This window comes from Ruditapes philippinarum, unplaced genomic scaffold (assembly GCF_026571515.1).
Source record: "Ruditapes philippinarum isolate M1 unplaced genomic scaffold, ASM2657151v2 ctg464_1_1_1_1, whole genome shotgun sequence".
In the NCBI taxonomy this organism is placed as follows: domain Eukaryota; kingdom Metazoa; phylum Mollusca; class Bivalvia; order Venerida; family Veneridae; genus Ruditapes; species Ruditapes philippinarum.
Window position 1 is genome coordinate 35,964 of NW_026867304.1, and position 18,924 is coordinate 54,887.

Below are 18,924 nucleotides of genomic sequence, written 5' to 3' on the forward strand. Positions count from 1 at the left end.
GAGCAATGAGTGTAAAGTTTCTTGCTCAAGGAAAGAACGACTTGCCCATATGATGTGATATTCAATGGCCAATGGCTGAGCAAACAGAAGTTATACAAAGTTTATACTCATCATTACGGTGAAACTTCTATTCTATTATAGTAAAGTAATGATATTTTAATCGAGCAATATGACATAAAGAACAAAACACAAGTTTTTTATTAAGATCCATATAAAGATCCTGTATGTTGTAAATGAAGTTGTATACCACACTTTAGTGAAATTATGTAAATGTATATAATTATGTTTATAAACAGTTTTCAAACATCAAAGAATATGTAAACAAGGTATGTTTGTAAAATATGTATGCCCCCTATCGGCAGCCAATTAGTCATGTGATCAGGTTGTTATGCATGACTTCCGACCCAGTGAACAAAAAATTAATAAGGGTTATCTACTGGTCATGACTAGTCACAAGGTAATAATTATTGTGACACTATAGGTTGTGTGCAGCAATTTAAGTTATTACAAATCTTACCAAATAAAATATGCATAGATTTCATGAATCATGTAGGCCTCATTAATGACAGCCAAGTTGTTATATTACATAAGACCTTCAAATGTGTTTACCAAAAGCATTTTTAGTTTAATATAAAAATATCAACCAAGGCAACTTGACTTGTTGAGTAATTGGCCAGAAACCATCTTAAAGTACAAGGTCAATTTGACACTGATCCCTTGACCCCAAAATCAATAGGGGTCATCTACTGGTCATGACCAATCACCATACCAAGTTTGAAGTTCCTTGGTCTAAGGGTTCTTTAGTTATTGATCAGAAACCGTTTTTACCTTCAAGGTCAATGTGACCTTGACCTATGACCCCTTGACCCCAAAATCAATAGGGGTCATCTGCTGGTCACGACCAATCATCATACAAAGTTACAAGTTCCTAGGCCTAAGCGTTTTTAGTTAATTGATCGGAAACCGTTTTTTCCAACAAGGTCAATGTGACCTTGGCCTTTGACCCATTGACCCCAAAATCAATAGGGGTCATCTACTGATCATGACCAATCACCATACCAAGTTTGAAGTTCCTAGGCTTAAGGGTTCTTTAGTTATTGATCGGAAACCATTTTTGCTTACAAGGTCAATGTGACCTTCACCTTTGACCACTTTACCCCAAAATCAATAGGGGTCATCTACTGATCATGACCAATCACCATACCAAGTTTGAAGTTCCTAGGCCTAAGGGTTGTTTAATCATCACTAGGAAACCATTTGGTCTACGGACCGATGGACCGACAAGTGCAAAGCAATATACCCCCTCTTCTTCGAAGTGGGGGCATAATAATCTATTTATTATAGTAAAATTAGGTAACATATTTATAAATAATGCTTTTTGGAACTTACAAAATTGATAAACCTTAATCTGAGCATCAAATTCATAAACCATAAAAAATTGTGTTATAAAATCTTTAATAATCTATTATGTATGGTCACTGAATATTTTTAAATTTGGAAAATCCTATTCAGCAAGTGAATATGATACTACACCCAGTGAACATGATTTTATAAACAGTTCTGTTTGATTACTGTTTAGACCTATGAGATTGCAGCTAATATTGCTTTCCATAACTCTGTCTAGGATTTTCTGGAAAATCTATTTTTAGACTGGGAAAATCCAATGAGCTCTATATACCTTATATTGCTTTCCATAACTCTGTCGAGGTTTTTCTGGAAAATCTATTTTTAGATTGGGAAAATCCAATGAGCTATATATACCTTATATTGCTTTCCATAACTCTGTTGAGGTTTTTCTGGAAAATCTATTTTTAGATTGGGAAAATCCAATGAGCTATATATACCTTATATTGCTTTCCATAACTCTGTCAAGGTTTTTCTGGAATGGTCGTGACGTGAAATATCCGCTCCAATAGTGATCATCCTTGTCAGCATACGTATAAAAATCTCCCGACAAAGTTTTCATCGGACCTGGTTTTTCTCCCGGCTTCACATCAAATTCCTTGTATATTGAATTAAAGTAATCGGACAGGGTACCAAACTGAGCCTGTAATACAATACAATATTTTTTTTTCCAAATTTTTTTCTCCAAGAATAATAAAACCACAAGAGAAGGAAGGTGTGAAGCCAATAAGATAAATATAAAGTAACATATTTAAGTTGTGATAAAACAATATCACCTGCTGGAGCTAAGAAACACAGAGACTCCAGAAATTCAAACCTACATAGTCCCCTCTTACGATCATGCAGGTATAAATGGTGGCTGAAATTTTGATAATGCCTCAACCCTTTAAAACAAACCCTCAGCCTCAAGGGGAGTGGACTGCAATGCTGATGCCTTCAACCTTTATGGCAATCCCTCAGCCACGAGGGGGAATAACCTTTATGTAACCTTACCTGTACTCCAAGCTCAGGGTGGGAATTGATATATTCAAACAGTTTCTCGTAGTTGTTGTACTGGAGATCCCATTCATCCGGTTTGTCGTACCTGAAATCATCTCCTAATGGTGCAAACACCGAGTTACTGCGGTACAATGTTGCCTTCTTCTTCCATTGGTCAATAATCGTCTTGGCTCTATTATACATAAATAACGTAAAAATAAACAGTTAAAGTCATAATTGATGAAAATTTAAAATAAAAATCTCGAAAAAAGAAGATCTCTAGGAGGAATAGAATTAATAGTTGCAGACTCGGTTTGATTTGATCAAGTCTGTTCATGGCATCAATATGGAAGTTGCAGACTCTGTTTGATTTGATTGAGTCTGTTCATGGCATGAAGATGTAAATTGCAGACTTGGTTTGATTTGATTGAGTCTGTTCATGGCATCAAGATGGAAATTGCAGACTTGGTTTGATTTGATTGAGTCTATTCATGGCATCAAGATGTAAATTGCAGACTTGGTTTGATTTGATTGAGTCTGTTCATGGCATCAAGATGGAAATTGCAGACTCGGTTTGTATGAGTCTGTCAATGAGAGATAAAGAAATGTGAAACATATCTCATGCCCAGTAACACCTGCTGAAATGCCTCAGAAATATTACCAATTTTATTTTTCAAAAACTTTTAATTTTTGATATTATGTTACAGTTTTCAAAATAATACTCATTTGAGATATAGATGGACTAGCTTTTATAACTAAAGCTCTGTTGACACTCTGTATGATTATAATGAATCAGTATTTTGCATGGAAGTCAAAATACTACTTTGTGTACATTTTGCTACAATCAGCGCTTCTTTTTTCAGTTCTTTAACATCTAACATGCCCTTAATCCATGATTCAAACACTATTAAACACATGTTTAACATTTCGAAAAAATTCTTAAAATACTGATTTCTAAGGTACATTAAAGGGACTCACCTGAAGTATTTTGACATGATGGGACTGGATAAAAAAAATCCTAATAAATATACATTTTGATGTAGGTTTAGACTACTAATCTTTGGGAGAAATTTCAGATCATTTGCAAACTTCATTTTCTCCAGAATAATTATTCAAATTGTAAAAAATAACCTAAAATGAAAAGCTTTTCAACGTTTTTCACTCAAATCGGGCTAAGAAAAGCATAAAAATATGATTTTTAATTCATTTCAAAAAATATTTCTTAACAATCTTTGCATATATTTCTGTTTAAAGTGCCCCAGCTCATTTATGTAAGAAATTCAAATGTTATGTTTTTAGGCTTTTAAACCTCGGTGGAATCCCTTTAAGTAAAGATAGAACAGTTCAAGTCAGGAATAATATAACTTTTATTTTGCAGAATAAACTAACATACCTTTCAGCAACATTTACATTGCTAATTTCTTGTGGCGGAATTTTCCAGGGACAGGAATAGGAACTACCAGGTAGCCGTCGGAAATCAAACTGGCAGCAAATGGCAGGCTCGGGACCGCAAGTGTGGGGAACGTCGTACGAGTAGAATGGCATCATGTGACACAACATGTCCGTGTTTCCATGGTGATCTGTGAAATTAACAAAGCATACGGTCAAATAAAACATAAGTCACACAACAGTATAAGATATATATATTGTAATATTTTTACAATCAATTATATAATCTAATGTTTAAATTTTAAGTTATATCAACAATGCTGAGGTCATACCGGTATTGCAACTCTCCAGCTTTTACACAGGTGAAGGAAGACTTTATCCCTCTACATTCTTTTTTAGAGTTCTTTTTCTTTTTTTGTTGGGTTGAACGTCGCCCCAACACAATTCAGTTCATATGGCAACTTTATAGCTTTGCATGTGGAGGAAGACCTCAGGTGCCCCTCTGTACTTTACTTCAGGCACAAGCAAGCACCTTAGTAGAACCACAAATGTTCTGTGAACTAGCTGGATAACTTCCTCACATGTAGAATCTGAAGACACTTGCACCACTCTAACTTACAGCAGTAAAATGCAAGTGGTTTGACGACCTCAGCCACAGACCCCTACCTCTTCATTCATTACTGCAAGCACAAGATGACACTTGACCTTCTGTAGCTTACACGTTTTAATGGATAAAAACTCCACTGACTCCCGAAATTTTCCTTTCCAAAAAGCATATATTTATCCCCTATTACAAATAGAATCTAATTTTTTTTTTTTTTGGAATCATTTAAATGCAGACTGAGACAAACAGGGTATTACTGTTGTTTAATGATTAAAATGGACTGCTTTTAACAATTTCTCCATTTTCATCTCTCAAATGGCCCTGTCATTTTCCTGGATAACTAACGAATATTTCTGCAAGTGACTGACTAAATTGTAGAAACATCTCTACAGAAACCTATGTTACTAACCAATTTATCTGTAACTGACCAATAAATTGTTGAATTTTTCTACAGAAACCTACATTTAAGCTATAAATTCACAGACTATCAGGAAAAGAAGGGACTGTTTCTCTTGTTTTTAAATAAACAACAACAGATAAGTAAAGGTTATCCCTACCCCATGTTTGTCTCCACATGAACTCAAGGTTTTTATTTTTGGCGAGATATTTTTTGACAGCATAGTGTACCCTCTGTATAAGCATATTATTTAGACCGGACCTCCGTAACAAGTACGCCATCGTCGGTGTGTGTCCAAACGGATCGATAGCCCAGCCCGCTGACGGCTTCACCCCTAAAATATATACAATACTGAATGTTTGTAACGTCAATTTTCATTGGACGATCACATGTGTCCTGACATTGCAATAATGTATAGGTATCTAACACACAAACTTTTTATTTTCCTTTTATTTTTATCGTCACCATATAGATAATCAGACTTTGTGTCATTTGTAAATTTATAAAATTCAAATTTTTTTCTGAAAAAAAAAATATGTTGAAAGCTACGGAAAATGTTTATTTTATTGAATTGATTATATCTATTGTTCAACACACTGAAAACGATTTTGTTTTAAATATTGTAAAATTAATGAATAAAATCAATGTTCATTTAAGAGTTTATTTAAACTAAAGATATACTATGCTCATCTTTGAGTTAAATATTTTTATTGCAGAAGTTTATTGAAATCTATAAAATTCTAATTGAACATGTCTTATCTAACTAAAAGAATGTACAAACTATTTACCATATTACAGGTCAAGTGAAGCTGTTCCTTTCTTTAAAAAACTGCCAGTTTTTTAATGGCACTATACATTCTTAGTGTGTTCACATACAGTGTAGTATTTAAAACATTATATATCTACTTTGTGTGAAGTCAAATCATGTTTATGTTATATTTATAAAAAAAAAAAGATTGTGTACCAAGTATCAATATTTTCAAATGTACCAATTATTAATATATTCAAATGTACCAATTATTATTATATTCAAATGTACCAATTATTAATATATTCAAATGTACCAATTTGAATTATTAATATTTTCAAATGTCAAATTAAACATAGCAAATCTTTAAAATATTATCATTCTTTAAAATAAAATCAATCAAAAGGCTATTTCAATCATAACTTTAAACAAGGATATTTGATACAGTACAATATCATTGAATGATTACATCATTACTTAAAGGGACTCCACTGATTGTTCTTTTGACACGACAAGACTGGCAATAATTTTTTCGAGATTAATGTTCCATTTGATGTAGGTCTAGAACAATAACTTGTGTGCAAAATTTTAAATTAATCGCTCACTCCATTTTTCCAGAATAAATATTCTTACTGTGAAAAAAACCCAAAATTGAAACATTCAAATTAAGCTAAGAATAGCACAAAAATATGGTTTACAATTTATTAGTTGCATAATTATCTTTCTATTTAAAGTGCTTTGGTTTATCTATGTGAGAAATTCAAATTTTATATTTTCAGGCTTTTTGACCTCAGTGGAGTTCCTTTAAACTGTACAGCCATGTATTTTACTAGCTAGCAGTCAATCAGAATCAAATCTAAATGTAAATCTTATTAAAAAGAACATACCCAAAGTGCCGTCAAGCCACTGATGACCTTCTAAGAGTTGATCGAGCATCGCAAAGTAATGTGTATTGGCCTCATCGTTCATGACCCAGCCTCCTGTAATAATCTCTAGCCTACCATCGTCTATCAACCTGTATAACAAACAGTTATCTCATTAGTGTGTTTATCACATATTGTAAACAGTTACCTAATTAATTTGTTTACCACACACCCGTGCCACTTTTACGACTCCGTAAAAATGGTATTAAAATGGTTGTGCATATATTTTGATGTGACATGCATAAATTTTGATGTGACATCATTTTTGTTATACAAACAGAGCGTTAAGATTATACTATAGGCGTGTCAATGAAAAAAATGGTTCCATTCCACTTCAAATTGTCTTTATTTTTGGTATGTGATAAATAGAATATAAACTATGTGTAAGTTTAATAATATGTCACAGATTGAAATTATATGGTAATGGCAGCCGTGGCTTTCCATAGTTTTATTTAAGCGCAAACATCGTGCACGCGCGTTTTTATTCGTTTTCAGTCGTTTTTATTGGTGGCCAGTGTGCCCATAATTATGGTACCTATACAGAGTTCATATCCTATGGAGATTGTCTGTATTGATTATCTATCATTAGAGAAATCTAGTGGTGGATATGAAAATATCCTAGTTACTACTGACCATTTTACTAGGTACGCCCAGGCCATACCGACCAGAAACCAAACAGCCCACACAACAGCAAGAGTGTTGTTTGAGAACTTCTTCTGTCACTACTCTTTTCCGGCAAGACTACACAGTGATCAGGGCCGTAACTTTGAAAGTAAGGTTATACAGGAGCTGTGTAGGATTGCAGGGGTGGAGAAGTCTCGAACAACACCCTATCATGCTATGGGTAATGGACGAACCGAGCGTTTTAACTCGACGTTACTCGGTATGCTTGGTACTCTGGACTCGGAGGGTAAGAGCAATTGGAAGGACTTTGTCAAGCCTTTTGTTCATGCCTGTAATGCAACCAAACATGAGTCTACTGGCTACTCTCCGCATTATTTGATGTTTGGATGGCACCCACGCCTAGCCATTGATGCATTCTTGGGCATCGGAGCATCAACAGAAAGTCGAAGTCCAGAGAGTCCTATGTTGACAAGTTGAAGAAGAGGATGGAGTTTAAGGACAGAAGGGAACAGACTATAGGAGTTGTACCAGAGCAAGAGTCAGACTCAGACTGCAGCACAGGAAGTGAAACTCCTAGATACATTCCTCCACATAGAAGACCAGCATCCAAGCCCCGTGTACTAAGACCGATGCAGCCAACCAATTATACACATGTTGTTTGTGAGGATCAGTTGTCATCTACTGGTGGAGAGATGTCATCATTTTCACAGAATTTAGAGTCTCAACATGTTTCTCCAATTTACACATTTTAGAGATAATTATTCTGTTGATAATCTAAATTCTGTTATTTCAGATGGTAACCAATCTAGTAGTTCCCATAATAATATTTCATCAAATACATGTAGTAATTTAAAATACTAATGTTTCTAATGGTAACAATTTTTATCTTGTTACAGATGACCCCAGTATTGTTAGAAGGTCATCAAGGGTTAGAAAACCACCAGATAGGTATGGTGAGTGGGTTAGACCCCATCACAGCAAATGTTGATTTTCAAAATCATGACATTTTGTATCCTCAATCTTTTGCAGATCAGGGGAGAATGTCACATAATAGATATGACTTTTGATTTTCCATATAAATAATTGAAATATTGTATTTCAGTTTTGATTTATATGTGTTTTGTTTACTGAACTTAATTTCTGTGTTTTACATTACAGAATAGTTATAAAGTTTCAGGTTTAAACATGAAATCTATATCAGAAATAATTATTATTTCTGTGTGTGCAATTTACATTTCAGATTTTGGAGAGAGTACAAGTTTACAAATGAAATATGTATATTGTATTTCGAAATGTTTAAGGAAATGCCTTTGTTTTAATTATTCATATTGAATGCATTTCTTTTTGATATCTTATCTGAATTTTGTGTCTGAAAATGTTATATTTATCTTTTCAGAAAATATGGTGCAGTACCTTTAATGTTGACAAATTTAGTGTTGTACCTTTAACATGCTAAATGTCAATATGTGCCTTTAATGTACCATTACTCTTGGAGTCATGTATATATCTATTTCAGTATACATTAATGAGATAGAGTATGTTTCTAAATGTGTTTTATTATAGGTTGATGCAAAATGGAAAATGATTGTTGATATTTTCATTTTCAGCAAATGATTGTTGATATTTTAATTTTCAGCAGATGTATTATTTTCGCAATTGTTTATTGATTAGAAACTTTTCAGATGTTCAGAATCTTAACTTCAGTAATTGTTTTGGAAAATTTTGCCTTAAAATTTAAAATTAATTTCAGTTTAATTATTAAATAAATATTGCTGAAATTTACTTGAATTTACTTAAATAGGTTAGGTAGTATTAATTTAAATGTATTTTAACTTGTTGATAGATTCTGTAAATTAATTAATGTAGGAAAATGTCAGGAGCCATTTTCTCCTACCAGGGGAGAATGTCACAGATTGAAATTATATGGTAATGGCAGCCGTGGCTTTCCATAGTTTTATTTAAGCGGAAACATCGTGCACGCGCGTTTTTATTCGGTTTCGTTTAGTTTTTATCGTATAAGTTTAACTTCCGGTATTGAATCGGTGAAAATCGACAATTTCCGTCAATGATGTACATTGTCGATCTCACCCGTGCAATATCGTGAACACTGGTCACTCTTTCTTTCTTGTAACTTATCCAATTGTTGTGTTTGTTATGTATGATTCTATGTGAGAGAGATATCCATTGGTTCTTTTAAATAGTTTTTACTTCTGCGCACTGTTTGCTTATCCTGTCCCACTCACTCTTTACAGTCATCTCTTATGAGTCAGACATAGTAAAAACTTAACATTTATACATAGATCTACATTTACTTTACCTATTTCAATTTATATTGAAATAGTTTAATTACAGACGCTGTGGTAAGAATAGTATTAATATTAGAATATTAATTGTATTTCTTATGTATTTTCTTATTCCGCGTCGATTGTGTATATATTGTTATTTCATTGTATTTTGTTTTTCTATGTATTGTATTTGTAAGATGTATAATTATTTTATTATATTTTTAGACCATTTTTATTTGGAATCATTAAAACATCGAACCTACGCCCAGAGTTTGTTTCTTTCTACAAGAAATATTTGACCCTGTGACAAATAAATTTATAGAACTCTATTTGAATAATATAATATAATGTTTGACAGAAGCTCTCACACTAAATTTTATTCAACTCTTTCAATAAATTCAGTATTAAACTTACACTCATTCAATATTCTATATTTAGAACATATTGTAAACAGTAATCTTGTTTATTATTATGGTTTGTACAGAATTTATTTTAGTTTGATTGTGTAGGAAACTATAAACTTATAGACACACTTTCAAGTCCATTCCTGGAACCAACCAGTACTGAACAATGTGTAAAGTTTCTTGCAAAAGGAAACAACAGCTTGTCTCTGACAGGGTTTTAAACCATCACGGCTTGCGATCCATAGATTACTTGTCTAAAGTGTTAACCACTAAGCCATGCTGTCACTTAAGTGTATGTACATTGTACATTGTATTTTTATTGTGCATTAAACTCATACTAAACACTGTAATGTTCATATTGCCATTTATCAGCTTTACTAGTAAAGGATAACCTTAGACATCCTTTAGTGTATAAAATAAAATATTGCCATCATTTGTTTCCTGTCCCCCTACCCACCTACCTACAAATAGTCAATGCCTCTAAAACATTTTTATTGCCAAACAAAGCAAGTTTGTTTTTTTTAAAGACATGATGGATACAGAGTCTGTCAATGAGAACTTTGACACTTTGGTTCTAAATTTTGATTTTCTAATATTGGAAAACTGAAAATGTACAAGAAGCACTTGGACAAACCACCAACCTTCCTTATACCAGCTTAATTGTTATAGCATACTCACACAAATTGATCCAAAGTCCATGGTGGGATTCAAACCTACTAAATGCGCCACTTAAACCACTTAGTTATAGATACCAAGATTTTCATATAAATCCATCTAACTTTTTCATACAGAAGTTAAGTCATAGAGTCAGCAAACAAAAGTGACAGGAACCGAAATACTTACTTATTAATATTTCCAACTTACTTTTTCACTCTTTTCTTTTTATCTAGGTTTATTTCATTCCACCACATATGAAAGAATGATATTTCAGCATACATGAACTTCATGTTGGGGTATTGTTCCAGTTTGGCCAGCATGTTATCAAATATGTGTTTTGTCTGGTCCTGATAATACCTCTCATATGTCTTCACCCAGCCTGTATTATACAATATTACACTTATCTCAGTCTATATCATAGAATATTACACTTTACCCAGTCTATATTATACAATATTACACTTTACCCAGCCTTTATTATATAATATTACACTTTACCCAGCCTGTATTACACAATATTACACTTTACCCAGCCTATATTATACAATATTACATTTTATCCAGCCTTTATTATATAATATTACACTTTACCCAGCCTTTATTATACAATATTACACTTAACCCAGCCTGTATTATATAATATTACACTTTACCCAGCCTATATTATACAATATTACATTTTATCCAGCCTTTATTATACAATATTACACTTTACCCAGCCTTTATTATACAATAAGAAATCACAAAGAAAATAGTTCTTGCTTACATTCACCAATTTAATAACCCAAGTTTCCCATTTAAAACCTTAAGCATAAAGTCATATTTAACTTGGAGGCACTTTAGTCGGTTGAATGTTTGTTTACTGACTGTACATTATTTCCTGTTTTCACAGTTTATTTTATTTATTTCTATGATAATACTGTGAAATCTGAGAATTGCCTAAAAGGACTAAATTTCACTAACTTTCCAAATTAAAAATAAACATAAAATGTAACTATCTAAGAATCTAAGTATCATATAGATTTTACAGAACTAAAAGTAAGAATTTGCCAATATTCACCATATTTACTCAGCTATAAGACGGGGGTCCTAATTTGTTTCCTTCAAAATTTTTGATTTCTCCAAAGTTTGGACTGGAGAAATTATCTGATTTCATATAAGCATCACATTAGAAATAAACTGAAACTGAAAACACCCAATTTTGACCATAAAAGTTTGAATTTTTTAAATTTTTTTCCACAAACCTGGATCATTATGAGAATGGGGTACAACAAACACATTGAGTTTATTCCCAGCATTCCAATGGTTAGCCGCATATTCCACTTTCCAGCCTTGTTTCCAGGCACCTCCATCAGGATTGTCAAACGGTAACTGTTTTATTATCTCCTCCATCTTAAAACAAATACAAGATTATGATCATCATTAATTATAATACCATTACATTGCTGAATACAATACTTAATTCTATTTGACAAGTACACAGCTGTCAAACCTCTATTGGACAAGGCCCTAGTTTTTTTTGTTTGTTTGTTTCATTTTACGCCTTTTCCCCAACAGTATTTCAGTCATATAGGTGGATAGTTTCCTAACCATCGTTCCTGGAGTGTTACACCAGTACTAGACTACCTTCCTCCGCGCTAAACTACCAAAACATCTCCCGGGGACACACGCCAGAGAGGTAACTGGATTAGAAGTCATCTACTCTAACCCCTTGACTACAGAGGCGGTATGCACTAAATGTCATAGATTTTGAGGCTGTGCAGGAGTCCAATAGACTCAGTATTGATCTCAACCCACGTTTATTGACCTCTTTATTCACACCAAGATTTTTGTTTTAATTTTTACAGAACTTTGTTACTTCATTTACAATCAGGATTTGATATGGATTTTGTGAAAATGAAAATGAGACTTTATGGAGTACAATATGGATTTGATATGAAACATTGTACATAATATATTTATAAGAGTACCTGGATGTCTGGAAGTTTCGTGGGAGCATCCGTCCATGAGCACATATTCTCCGATACCGACACCGCCGCCCTTAACGGAGCAAAACTACCTTGCCATGAACTCTTATCAAACTTCTCTCCTGTGTTTGAAGCTTTGGGGATCTTTGGTTTTTCCATCACTACTACATTCTCTTTGTCTTTACCAACTTGTTGTAATTGTTGTAGTTTGTCCTTGTTTTCTTTCAGTCTTACATTTTGAGAATTCAAAACTTTCTGCAAAGACAAGTTGGTAAATAAATTTCACCTTAATCAACTGGACATGTTCATCTTGATAAGACCATTCATTTTTAGGGACCATTTTTAAAATGTTTACGGTAAGAAGTGTTGCATGTAGGCCGCGCGATTGCGCGATTTGCGCATTTTTTATGCAGATCGCGCATTTTATTGAAGTCAGTGCGCGCCAAGTCGCGCATCTGACAATCTTTTCAACTTAATTCAGTTTATCTTCATCGTATCTTAAACGCTTCAGCCATGTTTGTTTTCACTCATGGTTATGACTAAAATACGTACTAAATCACGTGTAGCAGCCGTGTCATCTCACGTGTGAAATGTAGTATTCGTCAATATTTTATTTTTTCTACTTCCCTTTTTGAGCGGACGTTAGCTGTCAAAAACGCCTGAATGTAAAATAAATGAACTCTATTCGGTATGTCATATTGTAAGGTCAATGTATGTCCCCCACATCTTTTTCAAATCCCCCACATTTTTCAATTGAGTGGGGGACAATCCCCCATAATTTTGAAATTCTAGATGCAACACTGGGTAAGCCATTTTAATTTTACCTGAGTAAAGTTCAGTAATCTCATTCCTGGGCAGACTTCAAGCAGTGTACCAGTACTAGATGCCTTCCCTAGGAACTGATATTATTACTGTACATACCAGAGCAAAATTAAATGACTGTATAAAAAGGATTAAGTCTAGTTACTAAAATTTATTTTAGTTTCATTGTGTTAGAAACTATAAGCTTATTGAAACACCCCTGAATCCATTCCTGGCACCATCCAGTACTAAGCAATGAGTGTAAAGTTTCTTGCTAACAGAAACAATGGACTTCATGATCAATCACAACGAAAGTGACCTGCACCATGCGGAAATCGAACTTGAGTAACCGAAGTCACAATCCCACTCTCTACCATTTGAGCTAACTGACCGATACTTCCAACAGTTTTGTGAATTGGAAAGAGGCATATATTAGGTCTATATCCTATGCAAAAAATCGGTGTTTATGATATATAAATTACCTGAAGTTTATCAATGCTCTCCTGTTTGCCATTGGATACATCTTTTACTGCAGCTTTTATCTGGTCTATAACTTCTTGATTCTTCTTGATGTCTTGTTCTATACCATTTATCTTCTTCTCAAAGTTTAACAACGATTCCTGTACAACAAAAAAAAGATAATAAATAAACTACATGTTTTCATATATATAAATTTTTATTTTGTTGGAAACTATAAGTTTATCAAATACACTCTCAAATTAATTTACGGAACAAACCAATACTGAGCAATGAGTTTAAAGCAGCACGCCTCCAGATTCATGCTAATTTTCATGAAAATTTTTCAATATATTTGAATGTACAATTTTGTGAAATAACCAAAAGGAAGCAATTTACACATTATCAATGGCACTTAAAATCCACCAAAATTGCCAAAAAGTGGTCAAAATATGCATAAATAGTAACGCAGTAATTTGGTAACACAATAGAAATATAGTTGTAAAAATACTGAAAAATCAGTCATTAACCGCACATAACATGTAAAATATTACTTGAATCTTGAATCATTTTATTTTTCCTAAAATTGTAGTACATATTTCTCAAGTTTGATTTTATTGAAATATTTTGTCTCGTCTGGAGGCGTGCAGCTTTAAAGTTTCTTGGTCTAGGAAACATAGGCTTGAACCAGCTTATCAGCAATCCTTGTTGTACATCAACATGTATATCAGTTTTTCCCCACTAAAAGTGTTTAAATTTTAACTTAATTTTCTATATACGTCAATTAGTCAGCACTAATGGAATTAAAAACAACAATCTCAGGTTTACAAGTATTGTGCTTTAAAAGTTCTTCTCAAAATAATGAAGTATAAAGAAGTAACTTACGGAGTCAACATCATTATATCTGTTTGGAGATGTATTTAATGTCTCAAGCATCAAGTATAAAGATAGACAAATCACACAAAAGAACATAGCACCCCATGCTGCCATATACTTCTTCATCTTTAATTGTTGCTAATAGTAACTGCCTAGAACAAAGAAAAACATCTTTAACACATCAGATATGTCCATTTAAATGTCACCACTGCCATGTAATCCAACTAGGAGACATTGGCCGTGCAATATTCACCAAGCATATCCAATTGCGATACAGTTACAGTAGATTAGTAAAATCAAATTTAAACAGATTTTTTACTTAAGTTTTATTTTGATTAATGATACCCATATATTTTGTTCTTCTTGAATAAAAATGATTCTTTTAATCTAAATTGCTAATGCATCTTATCAACATATTTGTATTAGGTATAAATATATATTTATTACATAGGGGAAAAACATTTCTTCTAATGCTGATGCATAAATTGTATTACACCAACATGTATAGTTTCAATATGGCTGACAATGGATGGAAATATCAGTGATGAAAATTTAAGCTTTCCAACCAATATAGAAATGATTTAGAAATTGTAAGTTTGATGATGACACATTTACTGCAGACTACATTGTACATGAACATTTATATGCGATATTTATAATGGCGAATCTCTGTGACTTTCCACCAGGGATTGCAGGGATTTTTTTAACCAGTCTGCGGTGATTTTCCACTGTGACTGACCATAGTATGTCCCCTGCAATTTTCTGTTCGCCGTTAAAAGTGTCCGCAGTGACCTGTACTGTACATGTATATAACATACATGTGATATCCTGGCGGGATTTAAAAAAATCCCGATATTTGACACTGATCCCGAATCCCGATATTACAGCTTTAATTCCCGATATATATATATAAAAAAAATAATCATAAAAAAATCAAACACAGCACCTGTTTCTAAAATGTAAACCGTGCCTCCGGGCATTAATTGTTATCTGTCCATATCCTAAATTATAGCGGATTAAATGTTAAGTCACTAATTGATAGCAAGGTGACATAATAAACAGTTCCATCACCCAGTTATTCGTGTGTCAGTCAATAGACCTCTTTTATAATTTGGCAGTAGGTATTACATGCTATGTCATTAAAACAACCCTGTTAATTTACATGTATGAATTCGGCTCAACCTTTGATTTTCTTTGATTAGTGCCGCACTGATAAAGATTAAAGGTGGGCAGAATCATTTAAAATGAATCATTCAAAAACCTGTTTGAGATGCGGCAAAACCATGTCTAATTAACCTATTTTAAGTGAGTGGGTAATTTTTTTTGTTTTGTTAAGGAATTACACAATCATCGAGGCAAAAAAATGGATTTAATTAACGAAACGATTCTTGCGTTTATTTTCAGTCTTCTTCTTGAGTTACGTTATTTAACTGTCAGAGTCTTATGTTCATGAATAGTTGTTGCACGTTTTGAAATAGGGTAAAGGGTCAACTCTGCCCTATACCAACTCGGCACGGAGAAAATTACTATAAAGTTTTTCAGAAATATGATCACTTACAAACAGAAATTGAAAAAGTTGGCATTGTACCTGTATGTGTTTTTTGAAATTATCTTTGTTATAAGAAGATATATCAAGACAATATATGTTAATTATTGATCAATAAATAGAGTTTTTAGATTGATCTTTTTGTGACAATAAATGTAATTGTATTTAATACTGTTTGTTCTTTAACACCACCAATGCTTTTTTAACGATATTTTTTTTTTTAAATCTGGAGTAGCAAAACATGCGTATAAATTGTAAATTCTTTCTTTCTCTACAAATTCACATACAAATTTGTACTTTCATCAATAAAACTTTTCAATATCCTTGTGAGGTCTGTTAGTGTGAAAATGTTAAACCATGAAAGTTATGATCAAAACATATCAAAAGTAATAAAAGTAATCATTACCAGTAATATATAATTATGGGCCGAGTTGACTCATGCCGAGTTGGAATAGGGCTGAGCTGACTCGAGGGCCGAGTACCTTTTAGGGACGAGCTGACCCTGATTCTTCAAATAGCTGTGTTTTAAATTATTAGCCAATTATTGTATGACTGAAAAGACAGATATAATTATTCAAACTGAAAATAATGAAATGTGAAAATGTGACTGTTTTAGAAATAGCCTATATTACTACATCTATTTATTTATTTTTTGGTGAAATAAATTAATATTGATCAACAAAAAAATCATTAAAAAAAATATGATAATTTAATGATTTTTAGGACAATATAGATTCTTTAAACCAAATGTGCCAAACAAGCATAAAAATTTGAGTCGATAAAAAAATCCAGTTTTGAGCCTCAAAATCCAGCTGAAAATCCAGGTTTGGCCCATTTCATTTGTCTGCTTATAAAAAACTATTCATACTTTATTTTTTCAAGTAACAAATATTCACTAAGGTAAATCTTAATTGTAGTAAATATTTGTCCCTATGCCAACATTTTACGAAAATAATAATATTCATATTCGGTATTCTCTTCATATTTGTGAACATGGATTTATATTCCATATTTAGTCATACCCGACACCGATGCATATTTCAGAAGTAAAACTTGTATATATCGTCGGGTCATGTGTTTTGACGCTCATCTATTTTGACGCCATTTTTGTTCTGACCTAACAAATGACGAAAACGACCTCGTATGATGTCATAATTTGCTGACTGCACTGCAAGCATGTATTTTCAACGTATAACTAAAATATGTGGAAAGACAGAGACATTTCACTGAAAATACTTCACCTTTATCATATGTACTGTATTTTTTCATCTTTTTACTAATGCAAATTCAATCGATGTTTATGCAAGCCATAATTTTGCAAATATGGCCTTTGAAAAATCTTGACCTGCCCTTTTCTGTTTCTATCCTCCATTTTAAGATGTCTAATGAGTGTCATTTGATCAAAACTTTGCAAAGTGTCCTTAATATTCACTGTAGCATAGGGTGTACAGCTTATATTGTTTGAAAATGTTAATTGGTTTTTAATTGATACTGAGTAAAATTCATAATGGGTTAATTATTGTATATAAAGTTTAAAAAAGAAAGAAAAATATCATTTTTCAAATCAACATTTTCATATCTTTACAACATCATTCATTTTAGATATATTTTTCAGCCCTGTATGCCAAATACAGATGCTATTCATCAAGATTAATGGTAAATACATTCAAGGTTAAAGAGACAGGTGCACCTATTAAGACCACTGCCAGGGAATATGGCATTCCTAAATAATGGATAGTTTTATATGAAATAAATTATAATTTTAAGTTTTCACGATGTTGTTACATTGAAGGTTTGCTCATTTAAAAACTTCTTTTGCTGTTCATATTACATTACAGTGAAATATCCTTTTAAAATATCCACCCAATGAAAAGGCGTCATTTCATATGACTGTAAACAACAATGGATGCCTCCACGATCTGTTTACTTATGTATAAAAGTTAACTGATTTTGATTTTTAACAAACATAAAAATGGTTTGCAGTGATAAACAACATCCCATAGTAACTTTATATTGTATATTATTTAATGATCAAGTTCAATGTAAAAAAATGCGCTAGTTAAACAGCTTAAGGGCGTCAAAACTAATGACTCTAGGATAATACACTTAATAAAACAGAATGAACCTTATATATACTCATTGTTAAGGCTCTGGGGTATATTCACGGATATAGCTGAAGTTAACACTAAAATTATTTAAATTTAAAAGATTTGAAAGCATGGACTTTAATTATACTTCGCATTACTTATACTATCCGAAATCTATTTATCCGAACACAGGGTAGTTATCATAATCGCTAGTACATTATTGACACGCTTCGCAACAAAAACCTTCCTACTGCATCGGAAAATAAAATCTAGAATTAATAACAATCTATCAAAATAATTTAAATATTTACATTACCTTCCTTATAAAATAGTTATTCTCAATTCGTTATCTGTGTTGGCAACTTTCTAGGTCATGACTAATGTATGTAATGTAGTGTATCGTTATCGTTATCGTCATTCTACAGATCAATAAAATTCTGGAAACAAAGTGATCCCTCGGAAGCATTAATCGCAACAAAATAACATAAGAATTGCAGACTCGGTTTGATTGAGTCTGTACATGAGGGATAATGATTAAGTGCAACATCCCTCACGCCCCCTAGCACCGGCCTGAGCGGTATTCAATTCTCAACACTTTATAGTGTTGGCAAAAGTTCTGTATCGAATTAAAAAAAAAAAAATGAATAAAAAGAGTTTTTGGCGTTCAATATCTATAATCATATTTTACCACATTTTACTTTGTAAATGTCAATTTTAATGTAGGTTACATGTGGCTATGCTATAGATCTAGCTATACAGACTGAGTACAGTAGAGTTT

General features: G+C 32.6%; 1 protein-coding gene across 1 annotated transcript in view; it reads right to left on the reverse strand.

Annotated features, from left to right (window-relative positions):
* The window catches only part of LOC132735624 (alpha-mannosidase 2x-like), a 39,134-nt gene extending 20,582 nt beyond the window's left edge, over positions 1-18,552 (reverse strand). The window contains exons 1-11 of the mRNA XM_060722599.1: positions 18,463-18,552; positions 14,523-14,665; positions 13,664-13,801; positions 12,384-12,635; positions 11,658-11,805; positions 10,621-10,792; positions 6,408-6,535; positions 4,933-5,106; positions 3,776-3,962; positions 2,398-2,575; positions 1,845-2,047 (exon numbers count right to left, since the gene is read on the reverse strand). Coding sequence (XP_060578582.1) covers positions 1,845-2,047; positions 2,398-2,575; positions 3,776-3,962; positions 4,933-5,106; positions 6,408-6,535; positions 10,621-10,792; positions 11,658-11,805; positions 12,384-12,635; positions 13,664-13,801; positions 14,523-14,639 — 1,697 coding nt within the window. The 5' untranslated portion in view covers positions 14,640-14,665; positions 18,463-18,552. The remainder of the gene's footprint in view (positions 1-1,844; positions 2,048-2,397; positions 2,576-3,775; positions 3,963-4,932; positions 5,107-6,407; positions 6,536-10,620; positions 10,793-11,657; positions 11,806-12,383; positions 12,636-13,663; positions 13,802-14,522; positions 14,666-18,462) is intronic.
* Between the last annotated feature and the right edge of the window lie 372 nt (positions 18,553-18,924).